The sequence below is a fragment of the Conger conger genome, chromosome 2 (genome assembly GCF_963514075.1).
Source record: "Conger conger chromosome 2, fConCon1.1, whole genome shotgun sequence".
In the NCBI taxonomy this organism is placed as follows: Eukaryota; Metazoa; Chordata; class Actinopteri; order Anguilliformes; family Congridae; genus Conger; species Conger conger.
Window position 1 is genome coordinate 24,814,998 of NC_083761.1, and position 19,297 is coordinate 24,834,294.

At 41.7% G+C, this 19,297-nt stretch overlaps 2 protein-coding genes across 2 annotated transcripts; both read left to right on the forward strand.

Annotated features, from left to right (window-relative positions):
• The first annotated feature begins 9,293 nt into the window (after positions 1 to 9,293).
• Positions 9,294 to 12,124, forward strand: crygmxl2 (crystallin, gamma MX, like 2). Its single transcript, XM_061230719.1, has 3 exons — positions 9,294 to 9,302; positions 11,061 to 11,303; positions 11,846 to 12,124. The coding sequence occupies exons 1-3, from the start codon at positions 9,294 to 9,296 to the stop codon at positions 12,122 to 12,124; spliced, it is 531 nt and encodes a 176-aa protein (XP_061086703.1).
• A 1,418-nt stretch (positions 12,125 to 13,542) lies between these two features.
• crygmx (crystallin, gamma MX) lies at positions 13,543 to 16,727 on the forward strand. Its single transcript, XM_061230410.1, has 3 exons — positions 13,543 to 13,577; positions 15,598 to 15,840; positions 16,452 to 16,727. The coding sequence occupies exons 1-3, from the start codon at positions 13,569 to 13,571 to the stop codon at positions 16,725 to 16,727; spliced, it is 528 nt and encodes a 175-aa protein (XP_061086394.1). The 5' UTR covers positions 13,543 to 13,568.
• Positions 16,728 to 19,297: the final 2,570 nt, after the last annotated feature.

Genomic DNA, 19,297 nt, shown 5'->3' on the forward strand with positions numbered 1-19,297 from the left:
CCTTGCTGTGCGTGGGGATAAAATGCACTTGCGTTTTTTTTGTAGCCATTATCTGACTTGTGATGGTCAGTTACCATCTGTGTCTTTCCCATGCTGATAGTTGACAAAGGGATTTTGCATGTTTGTTACCTCATTTTTATACTCTAGTGAAACAGGAAGTGATGGAATGACACAATATATATCAAATTAATTAAAATTGTATTGCCAATTTCACTTTGTTTGATTCTATATACAATAATTTTCAGGGGTGCCAAAACCTTTTTTCACAAAAAAATGAGATCACTAGATGAAAAACATTGAAAAATGAGAGTAAATGTGTTGAAATAAAAGTATATAATTTTCCCATGTTTGAACATAAAATATATGCTATTAATTATGCAAATTGTTTATTATATGCCTTCTTTCTCCATTTTTATTGAGGATGCCAATCATTCTGGTGCCCACTGTACATTGTCACATCTTTGAAAAACACGGAAGTCTTCTTTAGTAGATTTATTCCAAATGAATAAGCAGCAATTGATACAATCAGTATTGATGTTTGCTGTTGACAGAGCAACACTCAGTATTTGACTATAGCATCAGTTTCCCTGAGCACTTTGTCAATTAAGGGCTAAGCAAACTTGTATGGCTAATTTGTTCAGAGAGGTGCAGATTACCACAGATAATCAGATAAGCACATTTAAGAAGATTGGTGACTGGTGCTGTTAAATATTCTCTCAACTGCTCCCTTTCCCCAAGCATAGGAAACACCTTATTTTTTGTTAAAGCATATAGAGTTAATTTAACACTAAATATTTTCTTGTGGGGGGGTCAATGATTATTACTGCTATGCAGTGTATTATTCAACAAATTCTTTAGCACTGAGGGTAACACAGTGCTGAGAAACTACAGAGAACTACAGATAACTTTCCAGGCACCTGACAGGAACTGTGTGATGCTTTTGAGTCAGCATGGACCAGAATCCCTGGAATGTTCCAGCACCTTTCTGAATCTACGCTGCCAAAAAAGGGGGCACTTGGACTGTAATTCCTACACAGACCACTCAAAATGGATTAAAAATGATCAAATTAGATCTGATAGTCTGCAGGTTAACTACATATTTATTTGGATAAAGGCACTATATAAGGCGCTATATAAATGCCAACCAGGGCGGCACGGATGGTGCAGTGGGTAGCACTGCCGCCTCACAGCAAGGAGGTCCTGGGTTCGAATCCCCGTCGGCCAGGGCCTCTCTGTGCGGAGTTTGCATGTTCTCCCCGTGTCTGCGTGGGTTTCCTCCGGGTACTCCGGTTTCCTCCCACAGTCCAAAGACATGCATGTTAGGCTGATTGGAGAGACTAAATTGCCCGTAGGTATGAGTGTGTGAGTGAATGGTGTGTGTGCCCTCGGATGGACTGGCGACCTGTCCAGGGTGTATTCCTGCCTTTCGCCCACTGTATGCTGGGATAGGCTCCAGCCCCCCTGCGACCCTGTTCAGGATAAGCGGGTTCAGATAATGGATGGATGGATGGATAAATGCCAACCATTATTGTTTAATTTCAAATGTGCTGAAATACAGGGCCAAAATAACAAAAATTGTGTCACTGCCCAACTACTTTGAGACCTCACTGTATATACATTGAGCTCCATAATGTTTGTACCATTCCAATGAAGACAAGTGAGCCAGTACCTGTTGGAGCCATACATGCCCAAACCACAACACCCCCACCACCAGGTTTGGATCTTGGGCAGTACATTTTGGCCTCCGCACTTTGATCTTGGCATCACACTAATAAGTGAATCTTGGTCTCATCCGTCCACAAGAGCTTTTTCCAGAACTCTACAGGGCTCTTTTATGTACTTCTTAGCAAACTGTAACTTGGCCATCCTATTTTTGCGACTAAACAGTGTTTTGCATCTTGCAGTGTAGCCTGTGTAGTTCTGTTTATGAAGTCTTCTACTAACAGTAGTTACTGACACATCCACGGCTGCCTCCTGAAGAGTGATTCAAATTTGTCAGATAGATCTTTGGGGTTTTTTCTTAATTCCAGTGAGAATTCTTTGGTCATCAAGTGTAAGTTGTCTTCCTTGAAATATAGAAAAATAACAATAAATAATAATAATTCATGTCATTGCAGTGAATTAAATGCTATTCGGAAAGGTTTCATTTTCAAGAAAGATGTCACGTTCAAATCAAATATTTTGTAGAAGAGCACTTGGTGCCCAACCAATATTTTAACCCTTGTGTCTGATTTGGGTCACATTTTGAACTTTTAGTAAAAGGAGTGACACTTTTTTGAGGGGTGTATTTCATAACCAGACTCACATACACACACACACAAACACAGAGAAATGTACAGTACCCTGCCACATCCAGAAGTATCAGGTACATGGATCTAATATGTTGTCTGTCTTGTATTATTGATGCAGCCCACAGATGCTATTTTCAAACACATTGTGCAAAATGGCACATCAAGGTGCCATGCAGATGAACAGAGGAAACGCTTTGCTCTCACATGAATGGAGGATGTTCTCCTTTTATTCTCTTCCCAGAGCATTAGTTTCACTCTGAAATGCACACCCAACCTTCCAGCAGAATTTCTATCCAGATGGCCTACAGGTTATATGCCTGTGCAATGGCAAACAGACCAATAATAATCATACTAATACTGATTCTACTACTATGCCTACTACTACTACTACTACCAGTCCTACTACTACTACTACTACTACTAATAATAATAATAATAATAATAATAATAATAGTAAGATTGTTAGTATCACTATTATTATTGTTATTATAATTTATTTTATTATTATTATTATTATATATTTTTAGCAAATGCGGTGATGCACGATGCTGATGTTTGAACAGCAAGTCGCATCTAACCGCACAAAGGAGAGAGCGCTCTTCTACATCGTCTCTCTAATCAGAAGGTGGGAAGAGCTCAAAGCAGTGATTACCCAGAGTGTCTGGGCCCAGTATTGTTACCTGCTGGGACATCAACATCGCCCTCTAAATAAATTGCAAGTGCCCTTGGGCAAAAAGAAGAGGTTGGCTTTGATCCGCTTACAGGGAACCAAGAGGATGTTCAGCCAGTCAATCAAACCCATAAGCCTGCACAACAACAGGGCCGAGTGCACTCTATTATTTATCTATAAAATCCTGTATGTATTTCATTATCAGAGGCACCTGCTATCCGGCTCGGGCGAAGCGATTAATAATGGATAGCGCCTGGCGTAGCTAACTTTCAGCTCTTTGACGTGCCTGTCACTAGCTGTTGTCAGAACACATTTACTTTGATGGCAAATTTGAGGAAATACAAAATAGCATCAGATGTGATTATATATTTAAAGATGGTAAGAGAGGCTCAATGCTTCCCTGCCCCACCCCAAATGTTTGCCAGTTCTGTTTGATGTGCTGTCTGGTGCCCGGCCATGTCCTGCGTTCTAAATTGAGAGGAGGCGATTTGTGATTACACTTTGTTGAAATAAAACTTTTGACTTTAGTCTCTAATTGTGGGCAAGGTTCTTAATTTGAATATAGTCAGTAATTGTCCAGCTGTAAAAATAAGTAATGTAAATGTAATCTCAGTACATCATTGAGGATCATTAAGTGTAAAAATAAGATTAGTTCTATATTGGAACTTTATCATCAACTGTCGAAAACCCATTATATTGTTCTTCTTTACTTTCCACTTTTTTACTACTTTTATTTAGTAGAATCAAGTATTTCCATCCCAGAAACAGCACTGCACCTATGACTGTACTGCACCTAGTTATTTCACAGCACAAAGTACACCCCCAAGGGACACATACTTGCAACTTTCCTTAATGGAAAATACAGTAGGCTAAATAATGTAACACTGTTAAAGAAATGCTAATTGCAAATTTGTTTATGTCTTTAAGTTAGAATTCCCAGAATTAGACTTATAGTGGGTTACATTTTGAGCTAGAAGAACGTTTTAAAAGTCACTGCGAGAAGAAGGCAGCACATAACTTTTGATTACAAAACAGCGGCATGAATTTATTTGGTATAAGGAAAGCGCTCCCTCCGTATCGCGTATACCGGCACAGTCCCTCTTTTAATTAGCCATAGGCCGGAGAGTGGGTACATCAGACGCATCTGCAAATCCCTCTCTGGCAAGAAGTCAGTGGCTCGGCGCGTGCTGTCTGGCAGTTCCGATAGAAAGGCGGCGCTGGCAGGGACCCACGAGCCGCCTGTGGGTTTTAAGGAAAAAGAGGATGATCTCACAGCAAAGAGGTCCCCGCTCCCGACGTGGGAGATTTGCCAGTTTCCTGGAGATCACATGGTGTTTTCAAAACCAGATTAGGCATTTAACAAACCGATGGTTAATTGCAGGATCTGCGCTTCCGTCTCGACACTTACATAGCCTACTTAGCTACACGCTGGAGCGATAACATGCTTTAGCTAAATTGCTGTTTTGTTACGTCGCTCTCTTCTGTTTACAATAGTCATAGGCTATCTGTATTTGCAATGATTCAACATATTGTCGTTATTTTTCTTTTCACGGTGCGTGGAAGCAATTTAGTGCTTTGCAAACGTAAATTTTTTTTTTTGACTTGGTAGAATGTTTTAAAACTATTTGTTTCAGTGCAGTTTCTGTAAAGAGTTACCACTGTTGTTGTCCCAAACTACAATCTCGCTCATACTCAGCTGTCTTGGTGGTCAGTTACTGTAGATCCCCGGATTTAATTTCCAGCCATTCACAGTGTCATGTGCTATGCGGTCCTCTAGCGGCAGAAACGTCTTAACACTAGGACTTGGAGCACAGTATTCCCAACCAACCAAGAATGTATTTATTTATTTGTGTATTTGTTTGTTTGTTTGTTTGTTTATTGTTAATAGTTTTTTCCTGACACAGTGATTGTTTGTAGCAGGAGAGCCAGGGCTAGGCCTTCGATAAATTCATGTAAACTCTGCTGAACATTTGGGAGTAGTCCTCACCATTCATCGTTTGAGATACAGTGGATGTGTTTGTGGCAGCCCTTTGGTTGAAGGTCCCAAATTAAATTTCTATGGTGGCCATTACCTGCAGGGCAGTGAAGGTCCACAGTGTTATTTTCGCCTAAACATTAAGACCATATATGTTGGAGCAATTACAGTCTAATCTGATTCTGAGGAATATCAGATTTGTCAAAAAACGTTACATTGCATACAGCGTCATGTTCTCATGGAAGCCAAGGGAAGGCTGGCTTCCTCCAAAATTTGAGTGGAAAAAAGAGAAAGTGTTTTTTTTTTTCTCGTCTTCACCTGTGTTCTCTTGGACTGTGAATGTTTCTTCAAATTCCCAAGTGATAACTGCAAAACAGTGCCCCTCCTTCTCTGTATACATGTCACTGTCTGTTCAAAGAGCGTACTGCATTCATGCTGTTGTAGTAGAAGCCAGGAGCATTTGGCATCCCTTGATAAAACATTTATACGAAAAACAACCAGGGCTGCTGGGTGGTTCATAAGGTGCCCATGGTCTCGAATTGAATTTGGACCGTGCCACTGCCGATTGTGGCTGGTAGCTCTATAGGGGTGAGGCCACTGCTGATTACATCACCACGAGTGTGGGATTGCTCAGTCAGTTAAAGGAAAACTCGTAAGGCTAAAACATTTACTGTATATTGTTAGTAAACATGTAGCAGCGATGTGAAATTCATTATATGGTTCTGATATCTGATATTTTACAGATATTTTACTTTTCACTTTTTATATTTTTTCACTTGCTATCCTGCCAGTAACCCCTGACTTGACCCTAATGGGCTGAACATTGAATTTGATTTAATGACACACTCTCCTATTAAACCCCCTTGCACCTGCTGTGGCAATATCACCGGGGGACATCATGTCTTCTGCAGAACTCCAAAAACTGAAATACTACACAATATAGGAAAATAGGACCAAGGTTGCATTTTACATCACCAGTGAAATGGATCATGAATGGATAGTTTTTGTGGCCTTTGCCAAGGTCCCGACAATAGTTTTCTGCTGCAGTGGGATGTTGTTTTACTCACCTGAAAAAATCGGTTATATGGCAGGATGTATACATTAAGTAATAATCTGACAGTGGCTATGTTGCCAACATTTAACTTGTATTTTGGTATTCTACTGCAATCACATGGAAGTGTTATGTGCAGTCTTCATTTACCTTTCATTTTATTATTTTAGCATTTGGCAAGTCAAGTGATGCCAAAGTACAGAGTGTTCTCCATTTACCTTGTAAATAATGGACACTCTCAAAAATTAAGTGACAGCGGAGGTGCATTTTTGTTCTTCAAGGATCAAAATTCCAAAATGAACCCTGAAGAAGTATGTTCTCTCATAAAAATTGTTCTTCAATAAGAAACATTAATTTGAGGACTCACTGTCACCAATAAAATATGCTCAGGGTGGACTGAAAACAAATGTCTCAGGGCAAAGTGAGTGGAGCTGGTCACAGCCTACATTAGTGGGATAAAAAAGTATACTGCTTTTCCACCAAAAATGTGCCTATAATATGTGTAATTAATACATTATATAATTATAATTAATTAATTATATTAAATGTGCCACAGTGGTGGTGGACAAACAAAGTGGTACTACAAAGATTTGATTGAAAGATCTGTAGAAAGGCAGAATTACAGTATGTCTAACGAAATGTTTCAAACTGCAATGTTTCAGAGATTTTGATATATATATATTCTCTGAATAAGATCTAAGAATTCCTCCGCAAACAGTCTAGTAATACAATCTAGTAATAAGAATAAAAAACAAACAAATGCTCAACTGTTTATTCTACGGCACTGCTGAAAAGACTTTGATTATGATGAATACTCTGTGGGCGTGAGTGCATTCACACCCAGAGTACAAATGTAACAGTGATAATTCTCCCTTCAAACTCCGTGGCCTACGAGAAGATCAAAACTGTAATTCAACACAGAGAGCTACAGAAGGCAACTTAACTTCAGAAGGTGGCTTTTTTTCTTTTTTTTTGGATTGTGGGCTCCTCCTTAACTCCTCTTGCAAGTCTGTGGTCCCCTTCCAATTTGTTTAGTGTTACACACTTCTTTGATCCTTCCACCTGTTATCGACACTTCGCCGGATATCGCAAGCGTTAAAGCTTCCCAAATGAGTGCAGGAAAACAGGAAACTGGAGAAACGGTCTGAGATGAAATGCCGTCTCACTCATCTTCACCTGCAATTGAACATTCCTCGAAAAGAATCGCACCACGTGGAGGGCATTATTTGATTGTATTTGTAAACCTGGAGACAATATTTACGTGTTTGGAAATGCTCACAAGATTATTAGCAGCCAAGATACAAGATACAACATGTTGAGCACATTAAAACATTTCACAGTGTGTATAAAACATTCAATAAAGAGTGTGTACATTTTATACATTACAATTACATTTAGGCATTTAACAGAAAGCTTAGGCAGGCATTAGCTTATGTAAATGAAAACATTAACATTTATTCAATTTACACCATATGTGTTTCTGCAAATGAACATACTTTAAGTTTCATAAACCTTTTAAAGTTTGTGCACATTGTTTGCCGAGATTACAAGTAAAGTTCATATCAATTCATTTTTAGATTTGTTTGATTTTTCTTTGCTTCTTTCTACTGTGTAGAGGAAGAAAGTCAGTGAGCACACCCCTAACCACCTCCTCCCAACGATGGGTGAACGCATTGTCCAACCCTAGGCACTGATCCCGAACGATGATCACCCCTTTCCCCCGGGACCTTCACGGCCCCCAACCACAAAATCCATGACAACATACCCTACAAATATACAATATCCAACCTATTGGCAGCTCGGACGGTTAGCCACTGTAGGTTGGATGTTTCCTGCACTAGCAGATCACCATACCACTGCCAAAAAAACTCCCTCACTGAATAGGGTGACCTGTGAGCCTATATCCTGGGCACTTTTACCCCCGAGCTTCCATTATGACCTCCATTATGGCAAACCCCCATATGGTGGACTACCATCACTTCCCTGCCATTGCACCCCACCCGTACGGCCTACTGCCGGGTTGGGATTTTAACGGTGCCCGCTGGGGGGCAGTCTCACCGCATGTGCCCACCATCTGGTCCTGGAGCTCCTGCTGTAGATGTGCTCGCACCTCCTCCATCCACCACTCCAAATCCATGACCAGCCCTGGAACCACTGGAGCCCAAGATGGTTGGGAGAGACACAGAACAAGCTGCCCCCCCCCCCCCCCCATTTAAATGCCGTTTGGCAAACTCTAAGTGGCATTTAGGCTTCCTAAATGAAAAACATATTTTCACTTTGGCATTATGGATTATTGACTGTAGATTGATGGGCAAAATGGCAATTCTATCCATTTAAAATTACATCTATAACACAATAAAGTGTGCAAAAAGTGAAATGGTCTGAATTTTTTTTTGAAGCCATTGTATGTGCCCCTGAGAAAGTAGTAAATACACATTATATATTTAAAACTAACACCACCATGTTAGTTCTTGAAAATGTTGATGATATATCACCTTTTGGAAGAGGACAATGTTTCCTGCTTCCAGCAGTGTCTGCATGAACCTGGGGCCCAGTCTGGCTCGAATGCTCTGGCACAGTAGCACATTCTTTTTGCTTTTTAAATGTTTTCTCTTTATTCAGAGAGCAACCTGAAATGTTGCTAGATCATTTGTATTTTGGGCACAAGGGCAAATGTTCTGGCATTTTCCGCCCTACACAATAAGGCACAGAGACCATGAACAGGCACAAGCAAAAAGGACCTGTGCCCCCCCCCCCCCCCCCCCCTCCTAAAATGTTTTTATTTTTTTAATTTATTTTTTTACATAGATACACAAGCACACACTATATGGCCACAAATCAGCTAAGATGTAACTGTTCATCATACAAGTGAAGGTACAATTAAATTAAACCAAACCAACGCCTAAACGTCCTCTTTGTTGTTTGTTGTTGTCCTTGTCTTTGTCCAGTTAGGAAGGGGGAGCTGGGTGGGTGATGGAAAAACACATTGTCCAAGCTTATGCAAATGCTCTGCTGTTAGCATACACAACACTTTTGTGTGATTGGTGAAAGCCTGCACTGCCATCGTATAGGTTGTATAGTACAATGTATAATGGTTTGGGTAAGGGTCATTTCTATAGGTAAACCTCTAGTAGCTGCAGATAATAGGGGGTGGGTCTGTGGCGTTTGTATAGGTAAAAGGTAGAATGTGATTGCTGATGTGCCAAAGGTAGACAAAATGAAGGCACAATGCCATGCGGTAAAAATGTATAAAAGGCAATACGCCGGTCATACGGTGCTACAGAGCTCACACTCAGCCCACCGAAAATGGGAAAGGTAAGAACTCATACACAGCCAGCATACTGAAAGTGTAGGTGCGCACCGCAGTTGTGTGTGGAAACTGCATGTGAAATGCTGTTCTGGGAATAAGTGTTGTCAGGTATACCTGTGGTTTCAGCTGTGCTGGTGTATTTGCAGCTTTGTGTATCACATTGTCAAAACATTTAGGTTCAGTATCAGTGTGTGTTGTAGGTAGGGTTGCCACCTCAGTCCTGTAAAAATCCTGGACACATACGAAGCTGGCAAACTGAGTAAGCCGGACTGTCAATCGCTCTCGAGGGTGCGTGAGCCTGAAGGAATGTGGTGCACAACTACCTTGTGCTTGGTGCCAATTCCTCTTTCATTACACAAATAAAGAGTGTAATTCGTGAAGGTTAGTAACGTCTCTGCACCATTTGCTACATTACATTTTGGAACGAACACTGGATACGCTCTCTACATTTACATTAAGCAATACTAGTGTATGCAGCACTCAAAAATACTTAGATCCCCAGACATTTAGTTTCATTATTTTTTCCAGGACAGACAACAAGAATCCAGGACAGGTCGCAACCCTAGTTGTAGGAATAAATAAATGTTATTCCTACAACATACACTGATACTGAACCCAAAGCTCTTCTTGATTATCATTGTTTTATTGTTTTTATTTCTCTTGAGCTGCATTGCATATAGGTAAATATCAGAGGGTGTTTTTTTTGTTATAAATTAGAGCAAAGTCACCTGTTGGATGCACTTCATCTATTTGGTCACAACATTTTTTTTCAGAATAATTAATTGGACGGTGACACAATTTTTCTCGTTTTGACTTCTGTACTTCAGCACATTGGATTTGAAATGAAAGAATGAATATAAGGTTAAGATGTAGGCTGTAAGATGAATTTGCCAATAGCAAAAAATCTAGTAGACTACAGAAGACCACTGGTGTGGATGACCGATGCATGAAGAAACAATAATTTTCAACTGTCAAACATATCAAGGATACTCTTCAGGAAGTAGACATAGAAATGTCAAATACTAAAATAAAGAGAAGACCACCAGCATAACCTCATGACAATGACAATGAACCCCCTCTCCCCCAAACACACTATTAAAGCAACTAAGGAGTTTTCCTGGCCAAAAAGTGCAATGTTCTTTACTGGCTAAATCAATCACCCAACCTCAATTCAACCGAACATGCTTCACTTGCTGAAGACAAGACTGAAGGCACAAATACACCAAAACAAACAGGAATTGAAAATAGCTATAGTACAAGCCTGGCAGAGCATCACCAGGGAAAATTGTGAACATCATGATGCTGTCTATGGGTTGCAGACTTCAGGCAGTCATCAAATGCAGAGGATTTGCAACCAAGTACAAAATATGATGACATTACTGAAGATTACATTCATTCATTCTTCTAAAAATGGGGGAACTATGTATGAAAATGGATGTAATTCCTACAGTACATGTGTCACTACATGTAAATGGAAGTAAATGTAAATGAAATCTGATGGTTGTTAACCTCATATTCATTGATGTTTGTACATTTTGTTAACTGTCTTGTTGGGTAACTTGGTGTTTCATGTCAGGCTTGTTAAATAAAAAAAAATGGTTTCATTTCTGTTGGAGTACGGAGCCAAAACAACAAAAATGGTGTCACTATCCAAAAGCAGATTGCACTGTATATACCACACAATTTGAAACCCTTCATTGTTCAGAGCTGAAATACTGGCCTTGTGTACTGCTATGGACTGACCCCATTTCCCTCCCATTTAGATCATCTTCTACGAAGGCCGCAACTTCCAGGGCCGCTCCTACGAGTGCAATGGAGACTGCATGGACACTTTCCGGCACTTCAACTGCTGCAACTCCATCCGGGTGAACGGGGGTCACTGGGTGGCCTACGAGAAGCCCAATTACATGGGGTACCAGTACATCCTGGGCCGCGGGGAATACCCCGACTTCCACACCTGGATGGGCTTCAACAACTGCATCCGCTCCTGCCAGATGTTCCCTCCTGTGAGTTACTGGAAATAACTATCTGCCCGTCAATTAAACATCCTTCAGAAACCATTAGGGATGTCAATACTCAAAGCTGTGTCAACAGGGAGCATGTGTAACACATCTGAATGAGTTTTTGAAGGATGTTTGTTGGCTATTTTTACATTTTACATTTTATATACTGTATATTCAACTCTGGAGATACTTGCCCATTCCATTTTTCGTTCTGGTCCTATTCATTTTAATTGAGTTCAGTTTGAAGGCCTTGGCTGTGGCTAACCTTTTACAGCACAAACCTGGAGTAAGGCATATATTTAGCTAAAATGTGACCAAAGAGTTATCTACAAATTTCTCTTGCACATGTTAAAAACAGAAATTGTTCAGTATTTGTGCTTTCTTGCCTGTGAGGATGCAATTGCATTGACATTTTAGAAGAATAATCGGTAGGCAGTCACCCTGAAACGTTCTCTCAGCTCAACTTGCAAAGGAAAGTGTCATGAGTGGCATACAGTGAAAGTTTCTAGATTTTTGGTGTAACCTCTGCGTTTCTCCTCCCGCAGTATCGAGGGTCGTACAGGATGAGGATCTACAACCGGCCAGACTTCGCCGGCCACATGATGGAGATGATGGACGACTGCCCCAACGTCTACGAGCGCTTCCGCCACCGTGATATCTACTCCTGCAACGTGATGGAGGGCTACTGGATCTTCTACGAGCACCCCAACTACAGGGGGCGCCAGTACTTCCTCCGGCCGGGCGAGTACCGGGCCTGTGGAGAGTGGGGCTGCTTCAACCCCATGATAGGTTCCTTCAGGAGGATGAGGACAAGTCTTATGTGAGCCTGTAAGCCTGGAGCTCAAATAAAGAGATACGATTTTTAACTTGGCATTCCTCAGCTTCTTCATTTCTCTGCCTATTAAAGAAACAAAACAGCTGCACGAGCCTTTGCTGTCATCTACAAATCCACGTTCTTATGGGGTTTTTTTTTTAATTGAGATAAAATTCAATCATATCTTATTCACAGATATCAAAATTATGTAGCTTTCAAATAGTAATGATTAATTCGTTCATTCACATTTTTCTCAAAATCGATTACAAGCCAGAACCCAATGCTATTTTGTGTCTTCACTGTGAACAGGAGATTGCAAGCTTTGCCATTTTATTGTTGGGGGCCAGAACACAGAACCGGGATCAACAAAACATCCCATTACAATGATCCTTTGGAGCAGGCCAGCGTTCCACTGGATTAGACTGTTTTACAATGGGACTATCAATAGCTGTCAATTGGATATGTGTGGGGCCATGCTTTGACAATTCCATTGAAGGTACACGTGATGGCTAAAATGGGCTTGGCTCAGTTCAATTCAATGTTAGTCGAGAGTGCCTTTCACAGGAGACTGTCACAAAGACACTTTACAGAGTAACAGAAGGGAAGGAAAAAAGGGAAATACCAGCAAACCTAAGCCCCCAAATAGCACACGAGAAAAAAACCTCCATACTGGGGAGAAAAGTATATGTATTAACTTCCACAGTGTCAACTGCCTGGATAGAGATTTGAGTTTTAATCATTTGTAAGGTTGTGCAAGCCAATATCAGCATATTTTTTTCCTGCTTATTATATACAAAAACACATTTAAAAAAAAACAAGTACAGAACACTTACAGAGCATAAGTGATGCTACTTCTACAGCACTTGACTTGACCCAAAAGATTTTGAAATTCAACAAGTTATAATTGAAAAATAAAGACAGACGATAACATTATGTATTAAATTATTACTTCAGCTCAAGGCTTGAGTCAGACTCTAAAGTTGAAAACCTGTATTTTTGGGGTCAGTGTAACTCCTCTTCGTCCGTTTTCAGATGAAATGCATCATCTCAACTTTAGCTGGCCTCAATCAATGTTGTGTCCAAAATAATGTTGGGAAAAGGAAATCCTTGCCAAAAAAAGATTAAAATTGATGAACAGAAGTTACCACCCCACTCCCTCCTCCCTTGACGATATTGCCATCGCCCATATGTATTAACTGAAAAGCACCTCTATTGCCTATGCGATATAAACGTCAAAAACGTCACTGCATTTACACAAACACAGGTGCACAATTACACAATATCAAAACAAACAAATAGCTTAAACAGAGAGAACGCAAGATAACCCGAGTAATTGTCGTTTGTGCTGATGCAGAGAAGTCTTTGTGTTTCCATGACAATGTGCTGACCGCTGTCGGATGTATAAAAGAGTCCCGTCAGCAGACAGTCCTGTCCGGTCGCTCCAAACAATCACTATGGCCAAGGTAAGCAAGCGGTTAAAGGTTAAACGGAGAGCGTCTGTGTTATCGTCTCACCACAGGAACGAATGTATAGGTCTATGCCAGGTTGGGATGTCACTTGAGAGTGTTCTAATTTATGAGCTACTGTAAAGATGCAAAACAGCGTAGTACAGGAACTGCTCAGTTCACACAATAGCTTGTGGATGAACTGGTGGATGAACCTTTGCTTTTGGGGTGAATGTTTCTGTGATGGTAGTGGCTATACGGGATGAGGCAGACACTGTCTCCCTGCTGAAAACAGCTCAAGGTAGGTTTTGAAGCAGCTGGTAGCTGGTCATTTCAAGCTGGAAATTGCTGGATTTTACACCAGGGTCTCACGCCCTGGGAAGTTTGTGTTTATCTCTACTCAAACACATGTTTGGGAAGGAAATGTTTATGGGGGAAAATGTTTATACCCTTGTCTTACTGGTTGTCTTACTGATAAACAATAGTGCACTTTCAGAGGATCAATCAATTTCTTAATGTTTAATACATAGAATGTATCTCAATAGCTCATCAGTATAATATTTCATTACATCAGGTTTGGAGGTTGTTTTTTTATTGAATCTATTTGTAAGTCTGTGCATACACTTGTGACATGGAAGCAGATTACTCTTCTCATATCCTCTTCATACACACACATGAAAAGGACACAAGATGAAAGAACTGGCCGAAATGAGAGCAAAGGCATCTTCACCCTCTTGTGAAAGTCTTTAATGGGAGCGTTCGAGCCCGACTCTGCTCTGACATGCTTGTTTAAAATGAAATCAAGTGTCGCAAATGTAAATATGCAGAGAGAGTTTCTTAGCAGCAGAGGCAGAAAAAGAGCACATCAGTTGAATCTGTATGAATTATACACAGTGCAGATCTGTATGGATCATGTAATTTCCTGTTAGACCAAGGAAGGATATCCACTACCAATCCTATCCACTTAGCCAACGCTGTTGCTCTCAAACAACCATTTCAGACATGAAAAGGTAGAGCAATAATCCATTACATCTGCAGTCACCATCCTAAACAACTAGACAACATGCATACCAATATCCACTAGACCTCATACCCAGATATGTTATACACAGTCTGATATCAGACTAATTCCACAGTTGGTCACATATCCCCAACTCCAAAACTCGTCTCCAATCTGTTGATGCCAAACCATTTCAATTTCACTTATCTCCTGAAATTTCATGCAGGGGTGTGGCCCATTACAATAGTTTCACTGAATATTCAGAAGCAGCAGAAACCCATTCCTTCAGTTAGGAAGAGAGTCTGTAGTTCAGCGGTCACAAACCCTGTTCCTATAGGTTTTCACTCCAACCCTAATAAAGTGTGCCTCATTCAACAGCTTCTGGTCTCATTGAGCTGTTAATTAGCAGAATCAGGTGTGCCAATTTAGGGTTGAAGTGAAAACCTTCAGGACGGTAGATCTCCAGTAACATGGTTGGTGACCCCTGCTGTAGTTGTTAGTCCGTAATAATGGCTGCGTTATACACCTCTGATAGATCACTGAAATTATGAATAGAGATAAAGTCATTATTAAGACAGATCGTGTTATCAAGTCCTCGTCATATACTGTCTATTATGATGTAATTATCATGACAGATACAACATGATGAAGCCTTTATTTGGAAAATTTAAAAGTCATTACTATGGCAGATAGAGTGGCAGATTAATTCATTATGAGAACAGATGTTATAATTATGACAAATACAGCATTAAATGCACACACACTCTCACTCTCTCTCATACAACACTGACAGAGCATGAACGCCTTGCTGTAAATTAATTCCATTCAAAAGTCAGTAAACCCTGCAGGAAAACCTACAAGTAAAAAAAAAAGGTCTGGTGTGTCTACTGAAGTTCTTTAAATTGCCTGTGTGTAATGAGGTTTCACCAGGTTTTTATGAATGGCGCAAGCTACTCCTCCCAGCCAATGGCCACTCTAAAGGACAGTAGCTAAGTCCTTCTGCCTGCTTAGTGTAATGACAAGCTTCGTCTACTGCAGATAGTCTTCTACCAGGACCGGGACTTCCAGGGTCAGCACTACGAGTGCAGCAGCGACTGCGCCGACCTGCAGTCGCACTTCTCCCGATGCAACTCCATCCGCGTGGCGAGTGGCTGCTGGGTGGCCTATGAGAAGCGCGCCTTCGGCGGGTACCAGTACATGCTGCAGCAGGGCGAGTACCCCAACTACCAGCACTGGTCCGGCTTCAACGACCGCATCCGCTCCTGCAGGGTTGTGCCTCCCGTGAGTGTCCTCGGACCAGGACCGTTTCCTGCCTGTGTGCTGTGAGCCCGCACAGACGTGTGCGCGTGTGTTCATGTGCGGTCATGGAAATGCACGTGTAATCATTAGCACAGTGGTCCTCACTCCCGGTCCTGGAGAGCCGCAGGGTGTGTGCTCGATTTTGTTGTCACTCAGCATTTATTCGATCAATTAAAGCAGTTAATTACACTGTTAACTCACCACTCCTGGTTTGTTGGCTGTGAAGTGTTTGCTGATACTCAGGTTAAAACAAAAACCAGCAAACCCTACAGTTCTCCAGGACCAGAAAAAGGATGACTGGCAACAGGCCCAAGTTCATGCTACACATCCTACAGCAGGGATCATCAACTATGGCCCTTGAATCCAAATGCAACCCTGGTTTTCCTTTCGTCCGGGTAAATCATTTGTGCTACTGATTGGCCAGACAGTCTTCACACCTGGCTCCCAGGTAAAGGGAGGGTGTAAAACCAGCAGTTGTCTGCCCAGGAGGATCATTAGTTTCTGACTCCTGGCCTACACCTTCTGAACTTGAGTAATAAACCCTGCACATTGAACTTTGAGCATTTCCGTTTGCTTGTTCTTTGTTTTTGCAGTACAGCGGTAATTACAGGCTGAAGATGTTCGAGCGGGCCGACTTCGGCGGCCAGATGATGGAGCTGACGGACGACTGCCCCAACTTCCAGGAGCGTTTCCACATGCACGACATCTCATCCTGCAACGTGGTGGGGGGCTACTGGACCCTGTACGAGCACCCCAACTATAGGGGGCGCCAGTACTTCCTGCGACCGGGCGAGTACCATCGGTACAGCGAGTGGGGCAGCATGAGCCCCACCATCGGCTCGCTGCGCCGCTTCACCCACGCCAAGTGAGCCTAATAAATGCTTCCTCTTCAAACCAGACTCGCTCCTGTCTCGTCTCTCCCACAAAGGTCAAAGGAGTTCAAGGAGTTCACCTGTTAAAAGGGCATCTCATACCGGTTAATAAACTTGCGAGCAGGGTTGTAGGATGAGTCAATACACAAATAAATCAAAAAGTTAATATTCAGTAATGTAAATGGCGCTGTAAAGGAACCAAAATATTCTGTTTCACTCAACGCCAGCTCAGAAAACTGAAATTTTTTGTTCATTGAGCAAGCGCCGAACGGAAAGAGGGTCCTCGAACCAGTGCAGCCATCACCAATACCCAAGGCAAATTAAGCGAACACAAGCTGGTTCTTTGAGCTCGGTCCTTAGAAGTATCCACAGCGCCCGAGTGGGTTGTCGGAGGATCACATGGTTTTGCGGCGGGTCCGCTGGGTGCGGCGTTGCGGGCGCGGGTTTTACTCACATCATAAGAACAGCGCGGCGCAGAGCGGCGGAGTCAAAGAAGCCTGATCGTAGCCCGGAGCGCGTTACTTTCACATAACAAATAATCAAATGAGATCCGCGTTCCCGGCCTCCGCATGCCTAATCAGGCCTCAGAAAACGAGTATCAATTATTGAAACTGTTAATTAGATGCCCACAATTGGCGAAGATGTCCATGAATAAATGATTTTTGTTAATTATTGATTCAAGAAGAAATAAATAAATAAATCTGCTCTGCGGGGAAGAGACGCACCGCGGCACTTCCTTAAGATCAGCCCCGAAATGAGGAATATGCGTTTTAACCCCGAGTAAATTAAATTACGATTAATTTACGATTAAAGAGCAGACGGCTTTGCTCCAAAGAGAACAATTCACCAGACTCCCAGCTCGGTTTCCTCTGATATATCTGGCATTCCCCTGCTCTAGTCTAGTCCATCGACACCATCAGTCTCTGGTGCGCTCTCTGACAGTTATCCATCCATGAACTCTGTAGAGAAAAGTCCTCACATGCTGGTGGTGATAGGTCCTTGTATGTGATTTGCAGGGACACGCCCCACAGGACGCAGTTCAAAGCACCGTTACAATGGTTAGCAAAAACATTTATAGAGAGCCAATCCTCCAAATATGATCACATGCTATTAGGCCCAAGGCTAAATATTCTGTGGAGGCCCCCATTAGAGTTGCATGCCTCTAGCCTTCCTGCTGCCCTAGCCAAGAGGCTCGGATTGGGGAGGGCGGAATTTGGGGCCGTCATAGTTGCCCTGCTACACAGTTGCCACCCTTTTGACAGATGGGGCCCTATGTTGACCACCTATGCCTAGAACCAGCTCAGCATGCCATAACCAAGCTTGTGAATAGGTTTCCCTCAAGAGATTAGTTAGTGAGACATACATTGAGGTCTGTATTTGGACAGTGGAACAATTTCTGCTCTTTTAGCTCTGTACTCCTGCACATTGGATTTGAAATGAAAACATACGAGGCTGTGCATATCCATATCGGGTATTCCTAGTAACTGTATCCCTTTTTAGGGGAGCAAAAGTAATTGTAATTGGCTTCTGACCTGTTTCTGATTAAATGGGTGTATTCAGTCAATTATTTTGTGCAGGAATCTTGGTTGTAGGCTTTTAATAACCTTTGGAATCTGTGGTTGATATTTGTCACCATGAGGACCAAAGTTAAGTAACGCCAGTGACAGTCAAGGAAGCCATCATGAGGCTTAGAAATAAGAAGAACAGAGACATCGGCCAAACCCTATGCTTAAATATTGAAATTTAGATATCATACGTAATTTCAAATAATTTGTTAGGAAGGAATTGGTGAGCTCAGTCATTGGTAGGGCAAGACCTCTACATTCATGACCAAATCATTTTCACTATAGGCAAAAAAAAACCCAAACACCCATCTTCAACAGATCAGGAAACTTAAAGGTACAATAGGTAAGATTTTTGACCATTGTAAATCCCTTCCTATCATTGAAAAAGGCTCACTGACATGTTGACTCACACTCTGCCTGTGTTCATAGTCCTTAAAGTTGAGTTTCAATAAATGCATTTGACGGGCCGGTACCAAAACATTGCATCGCTGTACAATAATTCAAGTTCATTGTTTGAAAATTGGTTCTAATTGCCACAGTCAATAGCGTTTCAACTTCAGCACGTTCACAGAGAAGGGTTGGGATAAACAGTGTTGTGGCTTGAGCGTGTTTGTTCCTGCAATTCTTCTCTTGACTGTCCAAAATGATCTACTGTACCTTTAACTAGTAAGCTGCAAAAACAGGATGGCCAGGTTCTAGCTTTGTAAGAAGTACCTAAAAGAGTCTGCAGAGTTCTGGAAAAAGGTCCTGTGGACAGATGAGACCAAGATTGACTTGTATCAGAGTGATAGCGAGAGGAAAGTGTGTAGGCCAAAAGGAACTTAGGAACCAAGATCCAAAGCACCCCCCTACATGGTGTTGGGGGTGTTATAGTTTGGGCATATATGGCTGCCACAGGTGCTGGATCACTTGCCTATCATTAATAATGTAACAGCTGATAGCAGCAGCAGGATGAATTCTGAAGAGTACAGAAGCATCTTATCTGCTCAAGTTCAATCGAAT